Source organism: Centruroides vittatus, unplaced genomic scaffold, assembly GCF_030686945.1.
Source record: "Centruroides vittatus isolate TY-2023 unplaced genomic scaffold, ASM3068694v2 contig_680, whole genome shotgun sequence".
NCBI lineage: Eukaryota > Metazoa > Arthropoda > Arachnida > Scorpiones > Buthidae > Centruroides > Centruroides vittatus.
In genome coordinates, this window is record NW_027122427.1 from 3,686,376 (window position 1) to 3,709,425 (window position 23,050).

Consider the following 23,050-nt stretch of genomic DNA (forward strand, 5'->3'; position numbering starts at 1 on the left):
ATTAAAGATAAGTCTTACTAAACAATTCTTATTAAATAACCATAACTATTTCCAAAACAAGGAATATTTTGAAGTTTGCTATTCTATATATTTCTTGCAAAAATGATTTATTTTTTTAAGTGCTTGGGTGATATGAGTACAGGAAGACTATGATAAAATTTTTGTTCCTAAAACAGTAGACTCTTGAGTGATTGAAATTCTTTAACTCAAAATTTTTGCCAACTCAGATTTTTTTCCCTGACTTAACTCCAATAGACTCAATAATGCATTGTGTGTTTCTTTTTATAAGTCAGAGTAGTTTTAAAATCACATTTTGCTAACTGAAAATTTAAGATCAGAGACTTTATTTCATGTCTAGTTTTGTGTGTATTCTTTTGTGTCTTCAAGTGGATGGATGATATAAAGTTGAAGATTGGTGGTCTGGAATTGCGAATCTGATTGCATAACATAAAATTCAGAATATATTAATGCTTTTTAACTAGACTAACAATCGTAGTCTTAAATACAAATTGACCAGTCAAATCTGAGTACAGTAGAGAGTCATTAATCTGAATCAATTGGGGACTGGGGTTGTTCGGATTAGTGATTTGTTTAGATAACTGATTACGTACGAAAAAATATATTAACATGTTTGATGTTCAAATTTTTCTCCATTGCGTGTCGCTTCGTGTTGAATTTTCGTTGATTTTAAGCCTAATGAAAATTTTTATAATAATAATCGAGGCTATTGTATCGTTAAAAATTATTTCTTTATTTTGTGCAAACAAAATAAATATATTGAAGAATATAAAAACATGAAAATTATACTTTAGAAGTAAATCTAGTATCAAAAACATTCGATTCAGCACGACACAGTCCGACTGAAAATCGTTCGGATAACCGGCGATTCGAATTACCGGGGTTCGGATTAACGACTCTCTACTGTACTTTAAAATCATTATTTTTAAACTTTTCAATTTTGAAAATGTAATGAACACAGCTGTGATTTGGCAACTTACTGAGTTATTGATAGACAAATTTATGAAAGAAGGCAAGAAGAAAAGTCATAAATTGCAAAAGAATATGACATTTCATTGCATTCTCTCTCTGCATAGTTAAAAAGGCAGAGGATTTTTGAAAGTTTCAATGAGTCACAGAATAGACGAAACAAGCACAAATGTGATTATCCAGATGCTGAAATGTATGTGCTGAAGGGGTTTATATAGTGTGGAGACAAGAATTCTTGTGTGGATAGAAAATAGAAAGCTGAACAATTTAGACACTGTTGGAACATACCAAATTCAAGCAAATAGCAGGTGGCTGAATAAATTTAAAAAAGACATGGAATAGTCTTCATAAAATCTGATGAAAGTGCAGAAGTGAAAAGGGGAATTTTATGAAGTGGTTGAAAAGTTTTCCAGAAATTGCACAGGACTATAGCCTTGATAATGATTTCAATGCAAAATGAAATAAGCTTATTTTTTAAATGTATGCTGGGGAAAATGGTGTTCAAAGGTAATTTATATCATGGAGATAAAAAAAATCAAAGAATTTGTAACTGTTGGGAGTGAACATAACAGATAACAGAACTGTCATTATTATTAATTGGAAAATCTTTAATGCTTTAACGTTTCTGCAATGCCAAAGCATTACCTATGTAATATGCATAGGATTCCTATGCACCTGGAAAGTCAGGGATTTTTATTTGTGTTTGGAAAGAGTTATGGAAAGTCTGGAAATTTGTCAAAAATTGTAAAAAAATCGGAATTTTCCTCCTTGGCTGCCTTGTTGAATTTTTTTTGCAGACAATGTGCTTGACTAAAGCCTGGACTCCACATTTCCTGAAAACAGAAACTTAGAAACAGAACTGAAACATAGAGTTTTCGTTTCAGTTATATTTTCATTTAACTTGATTCCACTAGCACCAAAATGAACGTTACACGGAAATGCGCCACCTGCTGATCAGTTCCGTAATTGTCTTAAAAAGTCAAACATGGCCGATGCTACGGATTTTGTCATTTTTTCTCTGCATTTGTTAACAATGAAATTCTTAATAATCCTTGAATGTTTTACATTTCTTGTCGTATAGACATCTGTATTTCCTGACTTCTTCGATGAATAACTCTAAATCTATTTGCTTCCTCATCCTTTTAGCTGCACTTTCTGCCATTATAACAATCAAACTACACATGACTAAGTGCCACAAATCCTTGCATTTTTATTGGTTACAGAAGCATGGAATGCGGATTCTGGTAATGTGGAGTCCAGGCTTAAGTGTAGCCATCTGCTGGCAGCAAGAAGAATGTGATGCAATACAACTTATGAGAAGGAGTGCAGAATATTTTCAGGACCCAAAATATTTCCCAAGCATACACAAAATTTCCCCAAAAATTTACAAAGTACAAAAAATGATAAATAATTTTAATTTAAATTGTATTTATCACTTTTCATTTTAATAATTTTGATTCATAACAGCAATTTCTGATTTTTTTCCAGTTTATTAATATTTTACAAAGTTTGGGACATTTATTAAGGGATAAATTTAATAAATATATACTTTTGTACATAGATTATACAGGATTTGTTAATGAATAATAAATAAATAATGGCTTTTTTTTAGTCACATTGATTTATGATTGTGGATTAATAACATGATAAACTAGTTTAATTTAATAAACATTTTATTTTTAGTTTTAATAATTTGGCAAGTATAAAAATATATAACCATTAATAAGAAAAATTAACTATTTAAAAAATTGGAGAAGCAATGGCATGTGTGCATAGTAAATCAAATGCTGTTTTATTTTGTCAGTGTGCCATACTGTAAGGGATGTGAGAGTCGGAATTTGTACAGAGTTGGTCAAGGAAAGTCATGGAATTTAAAATAAAAATTTGAGTAGGAACCCATACACAGCAAGTAGTAAAGCATGGATGGCATCAGAGTATTTTTCTAACCAGCTGAAAAGTTACACCTGCATGATTGCCAAAAACAGAAAATATATATTTTTGTCAACAACTGCAGTGTACATTTGATGATTCCCATTCTGAAAGCTATAGCAGTTCAGTTTTTACCACTAAATACAGCTTCTTAATTATACCTTTAGGTCAGGGATCATTTGAATCTTTAAATTATAACAGAAATTTTATTGTACAGAAGATTTATATTATTGAAGATAGGTCATATGAGTTTGTAGTGAACCTGCTAGATGCAATGGAGTAAAGTTCCACGAAGCACCATTGGAAACTTTTTTTACAAAAGTAGGTTTTGGGCAACAAGTTTTTGATGCTTTGAATAAATTAGAATTACCAATGTCATTACAATAAGTATGAAAGTTGAAAGTGTCATTCAAAGATTTCTTCCAGAATATTTTATAACTAATTTATTATTATATTTAAGAAGTGGTTGTCTGGTGACCTGCCTTTTGCCAAATTGCTTAGAAATTATTTAGCCTTAATAGCCTGATGAAAGAATCTGGCTGTTCATTTGATATTTGAAGTAATTATTGGGTTGATTGTATTTATTATATTGATTTTGTTAACATTGATAATGACCCAGCTGTCTGCAGACACTTACCTGAAGACACTATTACTGCTGAAGTACAGAACAAGGCACAAGAAACAAGTAGTGGGGAATAGGAGAAAATTATCTCAAGGACAAATATTCAGCTCTCCCTACATGTAGGAAAGTCAAAAAGGCTGTTAAGCTATTAAGGGACTTTCTAGAAACATTGTTCATAAAACAAAAATCTTTAGGTTGCATCAAAAATATTATTGAACAAAAAGCAGTGACTTGTTGATGTTTAACAGACTTTTTCAATACTAGTATCAATGTTTTGTTATTTTATTCATATATATGTATCTAAAAAAGAATAAAATATAATGTTCTGATGATAATATAGCAGAATATGATTAGAATATAGCAAAGGAAACAGTAAAATTTTGATTCCCTTAGTTTCTTACAATTCTTGATTTTGACACTTACGAGCCCAGAATTCAACATCTACTTTGCTTTATATCTTACATGCCAAAAATTTTAAAATTTGGTGGAAATACTTCTGTATATAGAGCATTAATGCTATTATATTTTGGAGATTATAAGTCAAAGGGGAGGTAGAGAGTTATATCTTGATTGGAGTTAATGAAAATTTTACTCATAAAAGTTTTTAGCTTATTAAGAACAGTTATTACTGGTATCATTTACAATTTTTTTGAAAACTCACCTTTACCAAAATCAAGATTTTTGCCTTTTATTAATAAATAAATGTTTTTTTAATAATAATAAAATCTTGTAACAGATGGCATAACACACAATTTTAACTTTAAATAATGAGTGCAGGGAAAGTTATCAAGAGCTTGCCAGCTTTTATATTGTTTGTATTGTGATATTTATGATTAGTTAAAATAATGGAAGTTTCTTTAATTGAAATTTTAACTTGTATTTTTGTCTCTTCCACTTTGAGTTATTCTGAGTCTTGTATTACATTTAGTACTAATTGATGCCCAAATCTTCTATAGAAGGGCAGTTACAGAAATTAGGATATTTCAATAAACACTGCTAACTTAGTTTGAATGACAAGGTAATGAAAAGATAAACTTTCTAATAGGTAGAAAAGAAATATATATCAATGTCATGCTTGAAATTTTAAGAAACCAAGTTTTGTATATAAACTAATTAATTAAAGATACTTTGCTATAAATTTTATTTGAGCTTTCTACTTATTACACCATTTTTTACTATGATTTTTTTATTTTTGGTGTATTAATTTTATAAATTTTATTTCTTCAATGAAAAGAAAAAACATTGGTAAGATTCATATCAAAATACAGTGAGTAAATCTGTTCTCATTTTAGTGTGAAAGCTTTTATAACCTTTAACTTTTAAGATGCTCCAATATATTCTCTATTGTTATTCTTTTAATAGGACATTGGACACATGACTTCATAGAAATTTTTACAGATATATCCTAAATAAATAAATGTATATTTTATCCAACATTCATATATATATATATACAGTAGAGTGTCGTTAATCGGAACGTCGGTAATTGAAATGGCCGGAAATCAGAACAATTTTCTGTCGGACTGTGTCGTGCTGAATCGAACGTTTTTGATACTAGATTTACTTCTAAAGTATAATTTTCATGTTTTTTATATTCTTCGATATATTTATTTTGTTTGTACAAAATGCAGAAATAATTTTTAACGATACGATAGCCTCGATTATTATTATAAAAATTTTCGTTAGGCTTAAAATAGACGAAAATTCAACACGAAGTGACACACAACAGAGAAAAATTCAACACGAAGCGACACGCAACGGAGAAAAATTTGAACATCGGGCAGGTTAATATATTTTTTCGTACAAAGTCAGAAATCGGAACAAATGACTAATTGGAACAACCCCAGTCCCCAATTGACTCCAATTTTCGACGCTCTACTGTATATGAATATTATCACTGTACTGTACAATATACTCTTGGTTATCTATGTGCAGATTGTTCATGCATGCTTATGTCTCAGTAAAAGTTTTTGTCAGGAATACAAATATTGGCATTAAAATTAAAAAAAGTCTGTTGTTAACTCTTGCTATTTAAAATGTATATTGAGTATCAATACTACTTCCAGAACATAAAGGCATAAATTAAACGGCCTTACAAGTACAGTAAGTTCAGTTGATTCTTGAACAATACTGCTGTAGTACTTATGTATATTGTATTTTTTTTTTTTGTCTTCATTAAATAAGTTATAAAATTGTTTGAAGAAAATATTTTGAATCATTTCCTTAGCAATCAGTCCATTAATATTGCAAAATTAATGATGGGTTATGCAGATATCTAGATGACAACTTGTCATTCTCAGTTAATAATACAAGAAATTGATAGTGAACTGCAAGGTTAAGTAAATTTTTCTGAATTCTCTGTTTATGTTAAAACTTTCATTGAACTCTGATCACATCTAAAGCTTATTAATTAATTATTACTCTCAAAAGTATTTTATTTGTAATATATGAACTATTATGTTAAATTTAATATGAAATTAAAAACTAAAAGAAAAATTGATTAACTTTTATTAAAACTGACTTGTGGATTTGGATTACGTGTGTTTCTGCATTATCCATGCCTACTTACCCGTGATTAATCTCAATAATTGCGGTATACTGTATATTATATGAAATACACAATTATTTGTAATATATGTGGTACAATCCAAAAGTTCGGAGAATGTGGTAATCTACGACAACAAAAGCATGCATTTGAAGTTACAGCATATGATATAGATTCTACCAAACCACCTCTGTGTTCAGGTTAATTTCACCTATGTCATGTGATTAAACCGCAAGCGCTGCTGTTTTTTTCCGGAGATAGTTACCTTTGTTCTGCGACGTAATAAAAGTGGAGTTTCAAGAACAACCTCCAACATTAAATTTTGTCAGCATTTAGGTAAAACACCTATGGAGACTTTAAAATTGCTAAGAAAGGTGTACGGTGATTCTATCATGGCAAAGTCGAAATGTTGGAGGTTGTTCTTGAAACTCCACTTTTATTACGTCGCAGAACAAAGGTAACTATCTCCGGAAAAAAACAGCAGCGCTCACGATTTAATCACATGACATGGGTGAAATTAACCTGAACACGTAGAGGTGAGTTTGGTAGAATCCATTTCATACGCTGTAACTTCAAATACATGCTTTTGTTGTCATAGATTACTGCAGTCCCCAAACTTTTGGATCATACCACATATTTGTCAACTTGGACATTAATTATTAACAGGACTGTTAAACTGGTGTTAAGTGTTTATGCAAAATTGAGCAAAAGTTCTGAAAGAGAACAGACTTTCTTTATTGAGCCTCCTGTCCAAGTTGACAAATATATTGCAAATTGAAATAAGGACAATAAGGCAATAATAATTACACAATCATTTATTTAGGACACAATATAAACATACTTATATCTTGTACATATTTTTTGTAATATCTAATAATGTGTACTTGTTCATCTTTATAAAAAAGTGAGCTTACTAGTCAAACTTATTTAGTGTCACAGTGCTTAAAGTCTCACTGATCATTGTCATAAAGTTTTATCCCTGGTCAATCAATCCTCATAAGTAAATGTTAGCTTTCTCCAGTTAATGTCACTCCACTTATTAGCACAAATTGGTTATTGTCAAGGTATTTGTGTGCACAATGGATTACAATTTTTGGTTTAATATCACAAAGTTTGTCGCTATTAACAGTTCAGTAAAGTGTCATGCAGTCTGTTGACATTTTTTAAAATTATTAATAATTTTTTACATTTATCAAAATATGGGACTTGACTTATAAAACAGGTATTTTTAGTGGTTTTTAAATGTGAAATCTGGTGATTTTTTGCAGTTTTTTCAGAGTATGGCTTTCATCTTTAGAGTTACTAACATTAATTATACTGTATCTTTGTTCAGTAATTCTAATCAAGTAGTGTATGCTTTAAAGATTAATTGCACTGTGTAATTCTCATTGTGATTTTAAAAATGTAGCTAAACATAAATGTGTTGATATTGATTTAAATGCTAAAATGGACATTATGAAAAAGTTGTATAAAAATGTTGAGGAAGGACATTCTGGATAAATTTGGCATTGAGGTTTCAACTGTATCGGAACTTATTAAAAACAGACAAAATTGAAAAAAGTTTTCTTTGATAGATACATCAGATTGTAAGCAAATCATGTGATTATTTTTTTTAGTTCATTTGATTTTATGATTACAGTACATGTAATTTTGTACTTGGAAGATAATAACCTTAACTATTTGTTATATATTTAAATTTAATGTGGAAATTGTAACACATGTACTACTGTACATGTGTTACAGTTTCCACATTAAATTACATACTTTTGTTGTCATAGATTACTGCAGTCCCCAAACTTTTGGATCGTACTATGTATAAATTGCTATACACATGTTTGATGTTCTCTGGAGTTGTATGGTCTTCCTATGACTGGTTGACTTTCAGTTCGATGCACTGGCAGTTTCATGGAAGTTTTTTACCTAATTCAATATTGTTCCATGAACAGGAATTGGATATCTTGATTGAATCTTAAAATGTTTATGAAATTCACATTGCATGCACACGACAGATTTGCCAACTTGAAAATAGCACTCTACCGTGAACACACATTGCTGTTTTGACCAGTATGCCATGATATTACATAGTAACCTATATGAGATGAAAGTTGACAGTTTGCACTTCTAATAGAGGGTGCCATCGTTGCTGTATCTTGGTTTTAACGTGAGTTAATCAACTTTGAAATCATCAAAACATTGTGAAACACCCTGTATATTTTTACTAAATAAAGTATTTAGAAATTACCAAGTTAATAAAAGTTAACTATTTTATCAAAACAAAACTGAAAAAAAATATAGTGTACTTTTTCCTTGTAATTGATAAAGCTGTTTAATAGAATTTAGTATTCTCTATCATTTAACAATTCCATTTTTATAAATTTATAAATTTAAATAAAAGATATTACTTGAGTATAAATAAGTGCTTTGTAAAAAATAATAGTATATTTTGAAAAAGGATAGAATGTATTGTCAACTTTTTTTTTTTTTTAAACTGTAAACATTATTATTGAAATTAAAAATGTTTTATAAACATCTCATTTAAAGAATTTCTTAAAAGGTTGAATATGAAGCTTGCGAAATGTTGTATGTTTATCCAATAAAATTAGATAAACATACAACATTTTGCAAGCTTTATATCCAAGCTTTTAAGAAATTCTTTTATTTATTTCAGAATTGAATAACTGAATAATTTAGTTCCAGTGCTGACTAAGTATAGTCTGTACTAATAGTTGGGAGGTGCTTACACAGATAATTCATAGCATATACTATAATGTACACTACTGGCCATTAAAATTGCTACACCAGGAAGGAATGCAAATAACAGAATGATATTTATTATACACATACATTATAGAGGGAAGAACAAGTAAATAAATTTTTAGGAACTTTGGTGGTATAGATCTTGAGAAATCAATACCCAGAGCAGTCATTTCTGGCAGCAATAACAGCACTTATCCACCTGGGTATGGAGTCAGAGATTGGATGGCACATATGGGTACAGCAGCCATGCAGCTTCAACACTATGCCACTAGTCATTGATCATAATGACTAGTTTCTTGGCAACCATTGACCAGACATTTTCAATTGGTGAGAGATCAGGAGAACATGCTGGCCAGGGTAACAGTCGAACATGTTCTGTATCAAGGAAGGTCAGGACAATATGGGCAACATGTGGTCGTGCATTGACCTGCTGAAATGTAGTGTTATGGAGGCCTCGAAGATAGGACAGAGCCACGGGCCTTAACACATCAGAAATGTAACGGCTGCTGTTCAAAGTGCTGGAAATGCAAACAAGAGGTGATCGAGACATGTATCCAATGGCACCCCATATCATCACTTCAGGTGATGGGCCACTATGATGAAGTCAAATGCATGCTGACAATGTGCATTTTCTCCATGATGCCGCCAAACATGGATGCGGCCATCAAGGTGCTCTAATCAGAATCAGGATTCATCTGAAAAGATGATGTGATGCCATTCCTGCATCCAGGTTTGTCATTGATCACACCATTGGAGGCACTCCTGCCTATGATGCAGCATGAAGGGTAGCTGAAGCCATGGTCACCGTTCTGACAGTCCATCCATGCTGCTGCAAATATCGTCGAACTGTTCGTGCAGACACTTGTCTTGCAAACGACTCCATTTCTTGACTAAGGGTTCATGATGTGGCTGTACAATCCATTAAGGCCATGCAGATAAGATATCTGTCGTCTTGGCTGTTAGTGATGGGGGACCGCTGAGATCCTTCCTGCATGGCATTCTGTATGACTGTCCTGAACCCATCGATTCCGTATTCTGCTGACAGTCATGGGATCAAGACCAACACAAGCAGCAATACTGCGGTACAATAAACTGCAATCCCGGTAGGCTACAATCAAAGTCAGACATGTGCTGGTAGGCATTTTACCTTCTTACACGAGGCATAACAACAACAACGTTCTTACCAGAAAACCATGTTCAAATGCAATTTCTGTATGAGAAACCAGCTGTAAAATTTCTTCTTTTATACACATTGTAGGTGTCACTACCACCGCCTACCTTGCATGAATCAGTTGAAAAGCTAATCATTCACATATCACAGCATGTTCTATCTGTCATGCAAATTTTATGTATGTGGCATGCTACCTTCCTGGTGTAGCAATTTTAATGGCTAGTAGTGTATTTTGAGGAACTAATTAAAAAAAAAAAAATAACAATAATAATCTCTACTTACTCGAAATACTCTGCTTAAATTTTCAAAATTTTAATTTCAAAATAACCTATAATTAAACAAGAAGTTTAAATAATTTTCTATTAGTCTTTGGGATTCTGTAATTAATTTTCTAATAGTGTATCAAATTTTTCTAAGTGCACATATTTAATTTGAAATTTCATGCATATTCTCAAATTGTTGGTAGTCTATTGTTTATAATTGATCAATGTGTTATTTCTCATCATTATTACTAATTAATAACTTTTAATGTATAATCTTCAATAGATAATTTGTGCAGGTGTAATTGAAAGTATACTACAGTAGAGTGTTGTTTATCCAAATCAATTTGGGACTGGGGTTGTTTGGATAACTTATTTTTCGGATAACTGATTATGTATGAAAAAATATATTAACCTATCCCATGTTGAAATTTTTCTCCATTGTGTGTCGCTTCGCGTTGAATTTTTGTCTATTTTAAGCCTAACAAAAATTTTTATAATAATAATCGTGGCTATTGTATCGTTGAAAATTATTTCTTTATTTTGTACAAACAAAATAAATATATTGAAAAATATAAAAACAAAAAAAATTATACTTTAGAAGTTAATCTAGTATCAAAAATATTCGATTCAGCATGACACAGTCTGACTTGGAAAGCTTTCGGTTGATCGGCTTTTGGATAAATGACACTCTACTGTATATTGTATTCAGCAAAGTCACTATTTCATTCTGATTCAGTCACTATTTCATTATAGCAAAGTCACTATTATATATCTGGCTAGTGATTACTGTTTTTAATATTACTGATTTGTACCATTTATTATTTTGATATAAGGTTATTTATTTTGTTTTCTGGTTTTTAATAATTATTTTAGTTATATAATATGTAATATTTTTGTAGGTATGTATGTTATAATGTATATTAATGAAAATTTAGAAAATTTTAAAATGTAAAATTTTATTTCTGAATTTTTCAGCTTGTAGCCCAGCACGGGTTAGAGGCAGAAAGGCACCTCCTACGTTGCTTATTTTCACATGTGGATTTCAGTGGTGATGGTAAAAGTAGTGGAAAAGATTTCCATCAGGTAATGAAATTTTTATAAGTTGAATTTTTTTAATTCTTAAATTCAAAGTTTGCAAAAAGAAATGATAATTATACGTGAGAAATAGCAATTTATGCATTCAGTAATTTATAAAATGGTCCCTATCCCTACACTAAATTGCAAGATAATTTGTTTAAATAGTAACTTGATTTTTAATTTAGAATAGATTAAGAAGTTGGTAAAGCATTCAATGATACTAAATAGTGAGAAATGTTATCATTATGTTGTAGTTAACTATGATCATAATGTCTGCTCTTTGAGCAACAATGACCAGTTCTCTTTGGACATGAAACAAAATGATTGTATCATCATATTATTCCTATCTGAAGGACACACACATCATCTAGGTTTATTCTAAAAATTTACGGAATGTATGTAAATTTGAGTTGTGTTTCTTCAAATGTAAGAATTACATTTGAAGAAATATAACATACAATACAATCTGAGATATATTTTCATCAGACTGGAATTGTGTTTATATTGTTGATATTGATTTTAATTTCTCCTTCATTAAGTAGTATTATATTGTATCTAAGAAATGTGATTTATTTTTTTTATCTGAGGAAGTTATATGGTTGTAGGTTTATGGTCTATGCTTATATGTTTAGTCTTTACATAGATATATATATATGTAAAGACTATATATATATAATTATTGCTTAAGGAAGAAAAAATTAATACCATTATATTGTTTACATATTTAATTTTTTCAGTAAAAATTCAGATAACTCAATTAGCTTATCTCATCTAGATTTGTATCTATCATCTCATCTGAGTCTTTTGAACTTAACTGGCAATATACTTCATTGATTTGGATGAGTTGCTAGTTTAAATCTTGTCATTTATAGATTTTATAAATTATTTAATTACAGAATATATTATCAATGAATAATATACCTAATTTTGTTCAATTCTGTAATTCATTTAATTGATGTTTATATTAAAACCTGTAGTTGGTTTATATTACTTTTTTCTTAACTATAGTTTTTTACTTCAGAAACTTGTATTTGAATATAATGTATCAATAAATTATATATAATTATAACATATATAGTAGTAATATTATTATTATTGTAAGTTTATTGATGTATTATATTCAAATACAAGTTTCTGAAGTAGAAAACTAGAGTTAAGATAAAAGTAATATAAACCAATGATATAATTATTATAACTATCAAATGAATGGATGACAGAACAACTTAAACAAAATTTTGTAACTTTGAAATAAATAAAAACTTACAAATAATAATAATTATTATTTATAAGTTTTTAATTTTATTAATTAATTATTAATTAAATTACTGAGGTACCTTGTTAATCTCAGAAAAAGATTCACTTTTCAAAAATATAGTGAAGTGAAATAAAATGATTCACATTAAGATTTTATTAAAGATTTTCCATATTCTATATTTTTCAGAAATGTTTTAAAGCATAAAGCACATAAAGTACAGATTTGCTAATATATCCTCATCCTACACACCGGGGTGTATAAAATATAAATCGAACTCACTTGTGCCTATTGACCGGTGTGAAATAAATAAATTCAATTCAACGAACGTTTTCTGGACGCCTTCCGTGTCCTTCTTCAGATTAACTGCTGGATTCTATTATTTTTAAAAAACTGCGTTCCGATCTTTTAAGAACAAATTCAAATGAAGATAGTTCGAAAGCGCGATGACGATCGCGCATGCGCTATATCTGTCGTGCTCCTTGTCGTACTGTATCATATTCTTTTTAATCTTTGTATTCTTTTTTATCTTTGGGTCACATGATTTCATGTGTTATCGGACCCAAATAAATCTTCATGCATCCTCTTGTAATAAAGTTTGCCAAGCAAGCGAAAGAGTTATCTCGTCGCGTGAATTAATGCATGTTGTTTTAGTTTGCGCTTTATGTATCTCTATCGCTTCCAGCCATTTGTACGCTTCTGAACCGGGCATTAATGTGGACTTCGCGGGGGCCACGCTAATAACTAAAACGACTCGGATGGAACACCTCAAATGGCTGGAAGCGATAGAGATACATAAAGCGCAAACTAAAACAACATGCATTAATTCACGCGACGAGATAACTCTTTCGCTTGCTTGGCAAACTTTATTACAAGAGGATGCATGAAGATTTATTTGGGTCCGATAACACATGAAATCATGTGACCCAAAGATAAAAAAGAATACAAAGATTAAAAAGAATATGATACAGTACGACAAGGAGCACGACAGATATAGCGCATGCGCGATGGTCATCGCGCTTTCGAACTATCTTCATTTGAATTTGTTCTTAAAAGATCGGAACGCAGTTTTTTAAAAATAATAGAATCCAGCAGTTAACCTGAAGAAGGACACGGAAGGCGTCCAGAAAACGTTCGTTGAATTGAATTTATTTATTTCACACCGGTCAATAGGCACAAGTGAGTTCGATTTAGATTTGCTAATAGCTTTCACTATAATAAATAAATAATTTTTCCTTTCCGAAATCATTCAGTATTGTGATTCAGATTTATTTATGGTAATTTGCTTAATCAGAAAATATTTTACTTCATTTGAATAATTTTAACAAATTATTCATAAATCTGTGAAGCTATTTCTTTGAATAGATAATTATTGTAGTGATTCTCAACTATTTTGAACCTGTGACGCACATTATTATTAAATGTTAAGTGGTCAACGGATCAGTCAATGAGTTACTGTACTTTCTAAGTCAAAATATCGAAGTTGTGTTAATGTTGCTATCAATATTAACTTGTGGTTAGTTGCACTATTGAACAATTTCCAAGTTCTTAAAAATATTTCATCACATTTTTTATATTTTAAGCTTGAAATCTCTCTTAATCTCTTAACTCAAATTTATGTTTACTACTCAAAAAAAGGACATACTGATTTTAATCGCTTGATAAAAGAAAACCTGTATCCTTATTCTGTAATAAAGAGAAATTGTTTAACTTAAATGTTTTAACTGATTAGAAATGCTTGGGAATTATGAAAATTAAGTTTAAAACAAGTGAATAATTAGCAGGAGTTCACGTAAAAATTAAATCACGTCATTGGAGTGACATGATTGAGAAGATACAAGGTGAGACTGATTTTAAGCCTTGTATGCATGGCAGATTGAATATGATAATGTTGACTGATGAGGGGCTCTATGCCCAAAACGTGCAAATGGCACGTATCAACTAAATAAAGATGGAAATAAAGCCAAGTGTTTAATTAAAACTCAACTTTGGGTTTATTGTCCAGTAAAAATTAATCTTGTGGTGGTTAGATGGCTGAAGCAGTTAAGCTGCTATCCTACTGCTTTGGAGGGTCCCCAGGATTGAATCTGGATGGATTGGAAAACCCAAGGAATTTTTCAGGGATGGACTGTCACAAATATGTCAGGATTCTGACCTTTATCACCTGGTCATCCCATTGTGGACCTGATTGAACTTGTAATGGATAAGATTAAAAGAGGGCTTTTTAGCCTTCTTAGTGTCCACAATGCAAAAAGAGTAAAAAATGATGTGATTACAGGAGCATTTGGTGAGAATTTGATGTTAAAATCTTATAGAATATGGTTTCTGTCTTCATGTAATACCTTTTTTGATACTTGAATAACTTCTGATAACATATAGATGTTATATACTTAGATACATATACAGTCAAACCTGTTTTTATGCGCTCTTTTTATGTGCGATTTTTATTTGTGCGATTTTTTTTATGCGAATTTTTAATTTGTGCGGTATAGTTGGCGACTAGTCTCGTGTGATTCGTCATGTCTCACATTGACTTATTATAGCTAAATAAACTTATTATAGCATAAATGCACTTATTATAGTAATATTATTGCATGAATATGCGAAAAATGAAATAATTTACTTTTTAAGTCAACAAAACACCACCTGGACAAAAATATGTAAAACAGACGATAGACCAGACGATGCAGTCAAGTGCTGACATCTGTTGTCAATAAATTCTATTTCGTACGGTTTTGAGTTATTTTCTATGTGAGACTTTTTTTATGCGGTCCCTGTTGACCGCATAAAAAAATTATTTTTTAATTGTGTTGTGAAAACTATTATTTACAGCCATTCGTGAAGTTTTGTGAGATTTTTTTTAATGCGTTTTTTTTAATGCGGTCCCTATCCCCCGCATAAAAACAGGTTTGACTGTATATATATATATATATATACATACATACATATATATACACATACATATAGATGTTAGATACTTCTAAAAATTTTAATTTCTTAATTCATCACTTGACGTACTTTGAATAATTTTGCATAATAAGAAATGCTTACTGGAACTAAATCCGAAATTAAATCTATTTCACACTTTTAAATTTAACAGTATGCTGGACACATTAAAGGTGTGAAATAGATTTAATAATTTTGCAGCACACCATTTAAGAATTGTTATCTTACTGAAATATCAAGAGAACTTCCTCTAATCTCTATTTTATCTTGTTTTATCTCTTGTTACTTATTTTTTATTTTGTTGTTCATATAAATTTGAAGTTTTTTCAAGTTTTATTTTAAATCTAGATTTATAAAAGCTGATATTTGCAAAAAATTTTTTTATGCTTAGATGGAAAATCTTTCCTCAGTTGATGATTTAAGTTTTTCAACATTGGTAAGAATTGAATAGATCAAATTAGTCAAAATTGTAAAGATTATCATTGAAATGGTAGATTCTCTTTTAGTGATTTTATTAATTTCTTCAAGTGGGTTTAGTAGGAGTCGGACAAGTTAACAAAACTCATTGATATGAACTTAATATCTGAATATTGTTATCCATAGCATATTATGCTATGGATTATGTAATAGATTTTTTTTGTTATGTTTTTCCCACTATATAATAATGTTGAAATACAAATTTATTAGCTTAATTGTCTATTCAAAATTACTTAGTTAAAATGTTCTGTAGAACCCTGCCTGATTGACCAAGAGTCTGCATTATCTGAGACAAATCTGTATGTGAATACACTGGTTTTCTTATACTGAAATTCATAAAATAAAGTCCAAAATGTTAAAAAATGATTTATCTTTTATCATTTAGCTTTAATATGAGACATATCATTCATATTAAAATGTAACTATTGTATTATACATATTTACAATATACAAATACAATTATACATATTTTTATTTTTAAAACTATTGTACTGTACAAGTATTAGCTGTATGTAAAAATGATGTAAAAATGTTGTTTTTATACATGATTAAATTCACTAAGGAATAAAAAGAGAGAAAAAAGAGATATATCATATAAACCTTTTATATTTATAATTTTTAAATCCAAAATGGTCATGGCAGTCTGTTTTATCCACAGTTTGAGTTATCTGAGGTAGCATTGATTAGGTCAGCAATGCAGCACATTTCAGATGCACTCTCTAGAACAGTGATTCTCAACTTTTTTTTGCTCATGGTATACTTTTAATAATTTAAAAATTTGGCGGCACACACAGTTACTTCGGTAAGTACCACAGGACAACTGGTGACGTCATAATAGTGATTTTTAAATGCTTGGTTAATTAGGTCACGTTTTCTAAATGTATTGGTAACTACCAGCAGTTACCACCAACATCTATTACTATTCCCAAATGTGCCCTAGGAAGGTAGAACTAATTGAACTACTCGCTTATGTATGGGTATTTGTAGTGGCGTCACAGTGGTTGAGAATCACTACTCTAGAACCATAGACATGCAAGCACCAATATGTATACTTTTTTATATATATAATTTTATTTAATTTGATAATGTATTATTTTAGATACATACTTTAAATTTTCATTTTTTAGTTATTACAAGCATGTGTAATTTTTATTTTGTATAAATATACATATTTCAAAACATAATTACAGTGAAACATGCTAATGTGACCACCTGCATAAGGGTTGAGTTACACACAACAGTGACGTGCCGGAACAGTGCAATAAGCATCGATAAATGTCACACACAGCCAATTAGAGTTTCATCTACAACACTTGTATGATTGACAGAATACAGATCACGTGTTGTAGATGAAACTCTGATTGGCTGTGTGTGATATTTATCGATATTACTGTTCCAAACGGCCACTGTGCTGGCATGTCACTGTTGTATGTAACTCGACCCTAAGGTGACCTTTTTGAGCTGGTCCTTTCAATGGTCACATTAGCAGGTTTCACTGTATTTTATTTATTTATTACAACATTGGGATTTTTTCAAAAATTAAGCTATGCACCTTGGCTAGTTTTTAAAATTTTTATTGTGTCCTTAGTAAGAAAAAGGTTGCTGACCCTTGCTCTAGATAATCAGGAGTTCTACTGTAGTTTCAGAAGACCTTATTAATAAATAAACTATTCTTTTGTATTGTAGATAACTTTTGTCTTTAAATTCTAAGAAATATATATAGAAAAATACAAAATACAGTCAAACCTGTTTTTATGCGGGGGATAGGGACCGCATCAAAAAAAAACGCATAAAAAAAATCTCACAAAACTTCACGAATGGCTGTAAATAATAGTTTTCGCGACACAATTAAAAAATATTTTTTTTATGCGGTCAACAGGGACCGCATAAAAAAAGTCTCACATAGAAAATAACTCAAAACCGTACGAAATAGAATTTATTGACAACAGATGTCAGCACTTGACTGCATTGTCTGGTCTATCGTCTGTTTTACATATTTTTGTCCAGGTGGTGTTTTGTTGACTTAAAAAGTAAATTATTTCATTTTTCGCATATTCATGCAATAATATTACTATAATAAGTGCATTTATGCTATAATAAGTTTATTTAGCTATAATAAGTCAACGTAAGACATGACGAATCGCACGAGACTAGTCGCCAACTATACCGCACAAATTAAAAATTCGCATAAAAAAATCGCACAAATAAAAATCGCACATAAAAAGAGCGCATAAAAACAGGTTTGACTGTATTAATAATTTGTTGTTTATTATCAATAATTGAAGCGTGCAATGCCATAAGGTTGTAAATGCCAAAAAACAAATTTTTCAGGAGAGAGAAAAAACACTTTTTCTAATGAACAAACTTTAATCAAATGCTAGAAAAATTATTTTAACAATTTATAGTTTGGAATAAAACATTGGGTTTAATTTCAAACACCTACGAATAATAGTAAGGAAACAAAAAAAGTTTAAAAACCGGGTTAGAGCCATAACGTTGTAAATGCCAAAATTGTGCAAGTGCATAAAGTTGTAAATGCCAAAAACGATTGCAGTCATAAAATTAATGTTTCTACAGCTGAAAAACAGTTTTGAATACCAAAAACTTACATTTAAATTATTAAACACAATTTACAAATTCAATATCAATTTTAACATTAAAAACTGACAATAATCTATTAATGACTTGAACTGGGCTGTAATCTTTATCAATAAGGTATTAATTTAGTGTAATAAAAGTTAAAACGTATTTAAAAACTTCAAATTTGAAAGATTAATGGAAGTCCAAATATCATTTTGAAATATCAAATAATAAAGTGACAGGTTAACTATTAATAAACTGGCATTTAGTTATCCGGTTCTGCTAGCATCTCCTTGAAATAGGTTTGTGCTATTGGATTTAAAAATGGTATCATTTTACCAATGTCAGGTTTCTTCTTTTGAGGAATCCCAAAATGGGAGCGAGCAAGAGGAAGTGGAAGATTTTTGAAATCATCAATGCTAACTCCATCTTTCAGCACATTAAGCCCAGTGCACCATCTTGCTGCTTTACCTCCATCTTTAGCAATCATAACTTTACCAAAGTTATTTGATGAGAGTCTAATTTGGGATGCTGTTGAGATTCCCAGGTCTTTTGTATTCAAAAATGCGTGGGCAATCGATTTAAAGTCATGAAATTTCTCAAATACGATGCAGGTAAAAGGGTTTTTGGTCCCTGCACTTTTAATGATGTCCACAAGATCCTTTAGTGTGTAGGCTTTGCATTTTTTCCTCCGTTTTTCAATTAGAGCAAAGTCTCGATCACAGCTGAGAAATGTGTGACCCTTTACAGGGTATTTATGTGTTATCTCTGAAAATACATTATTGGCCAATAACACCAGATACATGGCTATCACGTATTGATTTTTGTTTTGACCAACACCATTGTCTGTCCACAAAGTCAGCTTCTTTCGGTCACCAATAGCAGCCTCAGTAGTAATATAATGGTATATACAGGATGATATTTCCAAAGACCCTCTTCCTCCAAAATTCTCACTCCACAAACACATGCATCCTTTCTCTTTAATTGAATCGTGAATTCCAAGGTTGTAGCATGCCAATTGTTGAGCATAATACATTTCAGTGTGTGTTAATTGTGGTATATACATTTGCTGCTGCAAGTCAAAAGATATAACATACGAATCTGAGGTTTTAGCATTTTTTGTGTCATCAGACATGTCTTTTGTGGTTACTTCAGCTCTGTAATGATGTAATTCCAGTTCTGTTTTTGCTGATGCATCACCAACTTTTATTCGTACATCAAGGCGGTCACAAGTTGAGCAAGTGTCCATGCGAGGTCTTTGAAAAGACAGATTAAATTTGGTCAGGAAAATTTCATTGTACCATTGTCGAGTAACTGGGGCTTTGCTCCCAGCATACTGTTGACAATATTTCTCAAGGAAGGCTCTATACATTCTGCTAACATTGAGATCAGGTGATAAGTACATTTTATCTGTACTTTTGGCTTGAGCATAATGACTTTCTTCACTTGGAAAACTCTTAATGTGCTCAATTATTTTTTCCGTCCACAACTGCTTTTCAGTACATTTTCGCTGGCCTCCTCTTTGATCAGTAGCATCCATTTTTCCTTCCAAAATCTTTTCTCTAATCAACTGAATTCTTCTTGCAGTAACCCCGAATGTATTACACAAAGTCTTAAGACAAACTCTTATTTCACTTCCACCGGGAAGAAGCAAATGATAACTGAAAGAGTGTTGCCTTCTACTTCCAGAAGGATGGTGGTACTTCCCATATCGTCTCCTTTTTATCATCTGGGGATGAACAAGTCTTTGAAGATAACTCTGTTGCTTATTGTAGTCAGCCAGTTCATAAAATTGTTGGAAGAGTTCCTGACGGTAAGCCAACGTTACGTTTTTGCAAGCGAAGGAACACTTGCATGTCACCTGTAACGTAAACAAAAAGTTTGACAAACTTGTTGGAAACAGTCATATACAAGTTGTTCACCCATGCATAGACACAATAACTATCCATATCTTGCAAATCTCAAATCTACGTCTATATTTTTGAAGTATTAAGTCTTTTACTTACCCCTGTTGGTGGATCCTTTCTCGGATTAACTTTCTGTGATATGGGAGAAATGTACTCTAAGCCACTATTTTTTTGTTTCTTTCGAATGTTCTTCTTCCATTTTTCTGCACATTTCTTTCTTCTTTTAGGTATTTCATACTTTAAGGAATTCATTTCACTCGTAAAAAACTCACTGCATTACAAATTGGAATAACAAAATGATGTAAAAGTAAACCGTAACATTTTACGCACCAATAGTCACGTGGCTTGCGCTTTGGCGCTTAAAACGTTATGGCTTGCACATAATGTCATCTTCAAAATATAGCTACTTAGAGCGCCACAATCGCCACAATATTTTTTTGTAGGAAAAAACAATGCATTTAAAATTCATTTCTTCAATAAAACGAATTTTGAGAAAAATGGCATTTACAACCTTATGGCATTGCACGCTTCAATTATATGTATAATGATGATATTAAGTCAATTAAAAAGTATTTTTGAAATTAACAAAATTATTTTGAGTTAAAAAGTAGAAAATTATTAACTGTAGAAATCAAATTTTATATTAAAAAGTTTGAATTTCTGAAATTGTTAATGTTTTATTTTTGGTTGAAATTTTTTCTTTTATTATAAAGACTTATAATATTCTGTTTTAATTTTATTTTAGACACAGTATTTGATTCAGGAGTGTGCGACTTTAATAAGCAAGCCAAATTTTATATCTGTGTTTTGTTACGCCATCGACAATCCACTTAATCATCAAAAGGTGAGCTTTTGTAAAAAAATTCAGACAACTTCTGTGGGTCTTAATTTTTAAATTAACCATTAAATGTAATTATAATCATTAGTGATGAGACAATTAATTGGAATTAGGAATCAGAAAAATCAGGCATTTTTCAGGAATCAGAATTGAACAAATCTTGTTACATTTTTCGATTCTTAAAATTATTTTTCAACATTTAACAAGAAAATTAATTATTTGTTTCAATCAAAGATTAAAAATTTTTTAAATTACAATATTAACAATTAAGTATTAGTTTATTGGAAGCTTTCGTGTCAACAAAGCATGCAGCATATGACGTTCATACATGAGGTGACATCTGTTGTGGTGGACTTTTCTTTCGTGTAGTCAGTGATGAGAGATTGCACTCAGTAATGTCTCCATTTTAGGGGAGATAAGGTGATCTTAAGGAAGATTCAAACTGTCTTAGTTTGAACCGTCTTGTTAAACCTGATGCAGACCTATGAAAAGGGGTAAATGTTCGTTTAAAGAAATTAAAGTGTTGCTGAAAAAAGTATTTAAGATATTCAAGCTAAATTAGTTTTGGCTTATATAGAAGTGTTTTTGTCATGATTCACAGATGATACTATGAATCATAACAAATGTGATTCGTGCAATTATAAGTAAAAATAATTATTCTTGTTAAATTTACTGCTGTTTTGAGCTTTAAAAATTGATTTTTCAAGATGAATTGGTCTAGGCATTCATTTCATTCTTCTTTCTTGAAAAAAGCTTACACAATTGTCCATTTAGGAATACCTGGCTCAAAACTTGGTTGACTCATGATGATGATGATATTTGTTTGGTTGTTTTCATCATTTGACATACCTCATTTAGTGTTAATTGCATTGAAATTAAAGCATTTATGAGGTATGCTGATTATAAGAAGCATAAAAAAGAAGTTTATCATCTCTTTTACTTATCTCCTTCCCTGGTCATTGCATTGACCAAGGAAGCAGTTTTCTAAAGATGGCAACCCTAAGTGATATGATGGGATAGTTCTTTGAATAAAAGAGCATTAGTTAGTTGTAATTTCTTTGGGGTAGTGTTGCAATATTAACTTTATTTGAAATAAGATTATAAATTTGTTTTTAGTACACAATAAGAACATACATATCATCATATAAATTGAGAATTTTCAGGTTTCTTTCAAAAGATTGATTCTGGACTTTCTAATTGTTTTCCATTCTTAAGCTTGATATTTATTAATTAATGAATATACCATGCTTATAATGTAAATCATTCATTTTTCTAAACAAAAATAAACTTTAGAAACTATTCAAAAGAATTGGAATCAGGAATTGTATTGGAATTGGGTGTTTTCGACAGAATTGGGAGAAATTTTGGTATTGTCCCATCACTAATAATCATCTAATTTAATAATTTGATAATTATATTTTGTTTAGTGGAAAATTATATACCAGGGGTGGTCAAAAAGTTGATCAGTGTGTCATTTTTAGTTGATCACAGAAAGTATGGCCCTACTAAAATGTGAAAAATGATATAATTTTGGTATGGGGTATTAAATCAACATTTTTTACAGAGAAATTTTTAAACTATTCACTACAAGTCAGTAACAGTCTATAAGATAATGTGATGAATACAGAGAATTGCTTTTTGTGTTGATGGTCATTGCTAGGTTATGTGATTTTAGTAATTATTTTGTTGCACTTTAAGC

At 30.5% G+C, this 23,050-nt stretch overlaps 1 protein-coding gene across 3 annotated transcripts in view; it reads left to right on the plus strand.

The window, feature by feature from the left end:
* Not1 (CCR4-NOT transcription complex subunit 1) overlaps positions 1–23,050 on the plus strand; it is a 124,722-nt gene that overhangs the window by 3,355 nt on the left and 98,317 nt on the right. For all 3 annotated transcript variants that reach the window (XM_067276294.1, XM_067276295.1, XM_067276296.1), the window contains exons 2-3: positions 11,250–11,357; positions 21,259–21,357. In XM_067276294.1, the coding sequence (XP_067132395.1) occupies positions 11,250–11,357; positions 21,259–21,357 (207 nt within the window). The remainder of the gene's footprint in view (positions 1–11,249; positions 11,358–21,258; positions 21,358–23,050) is intronic.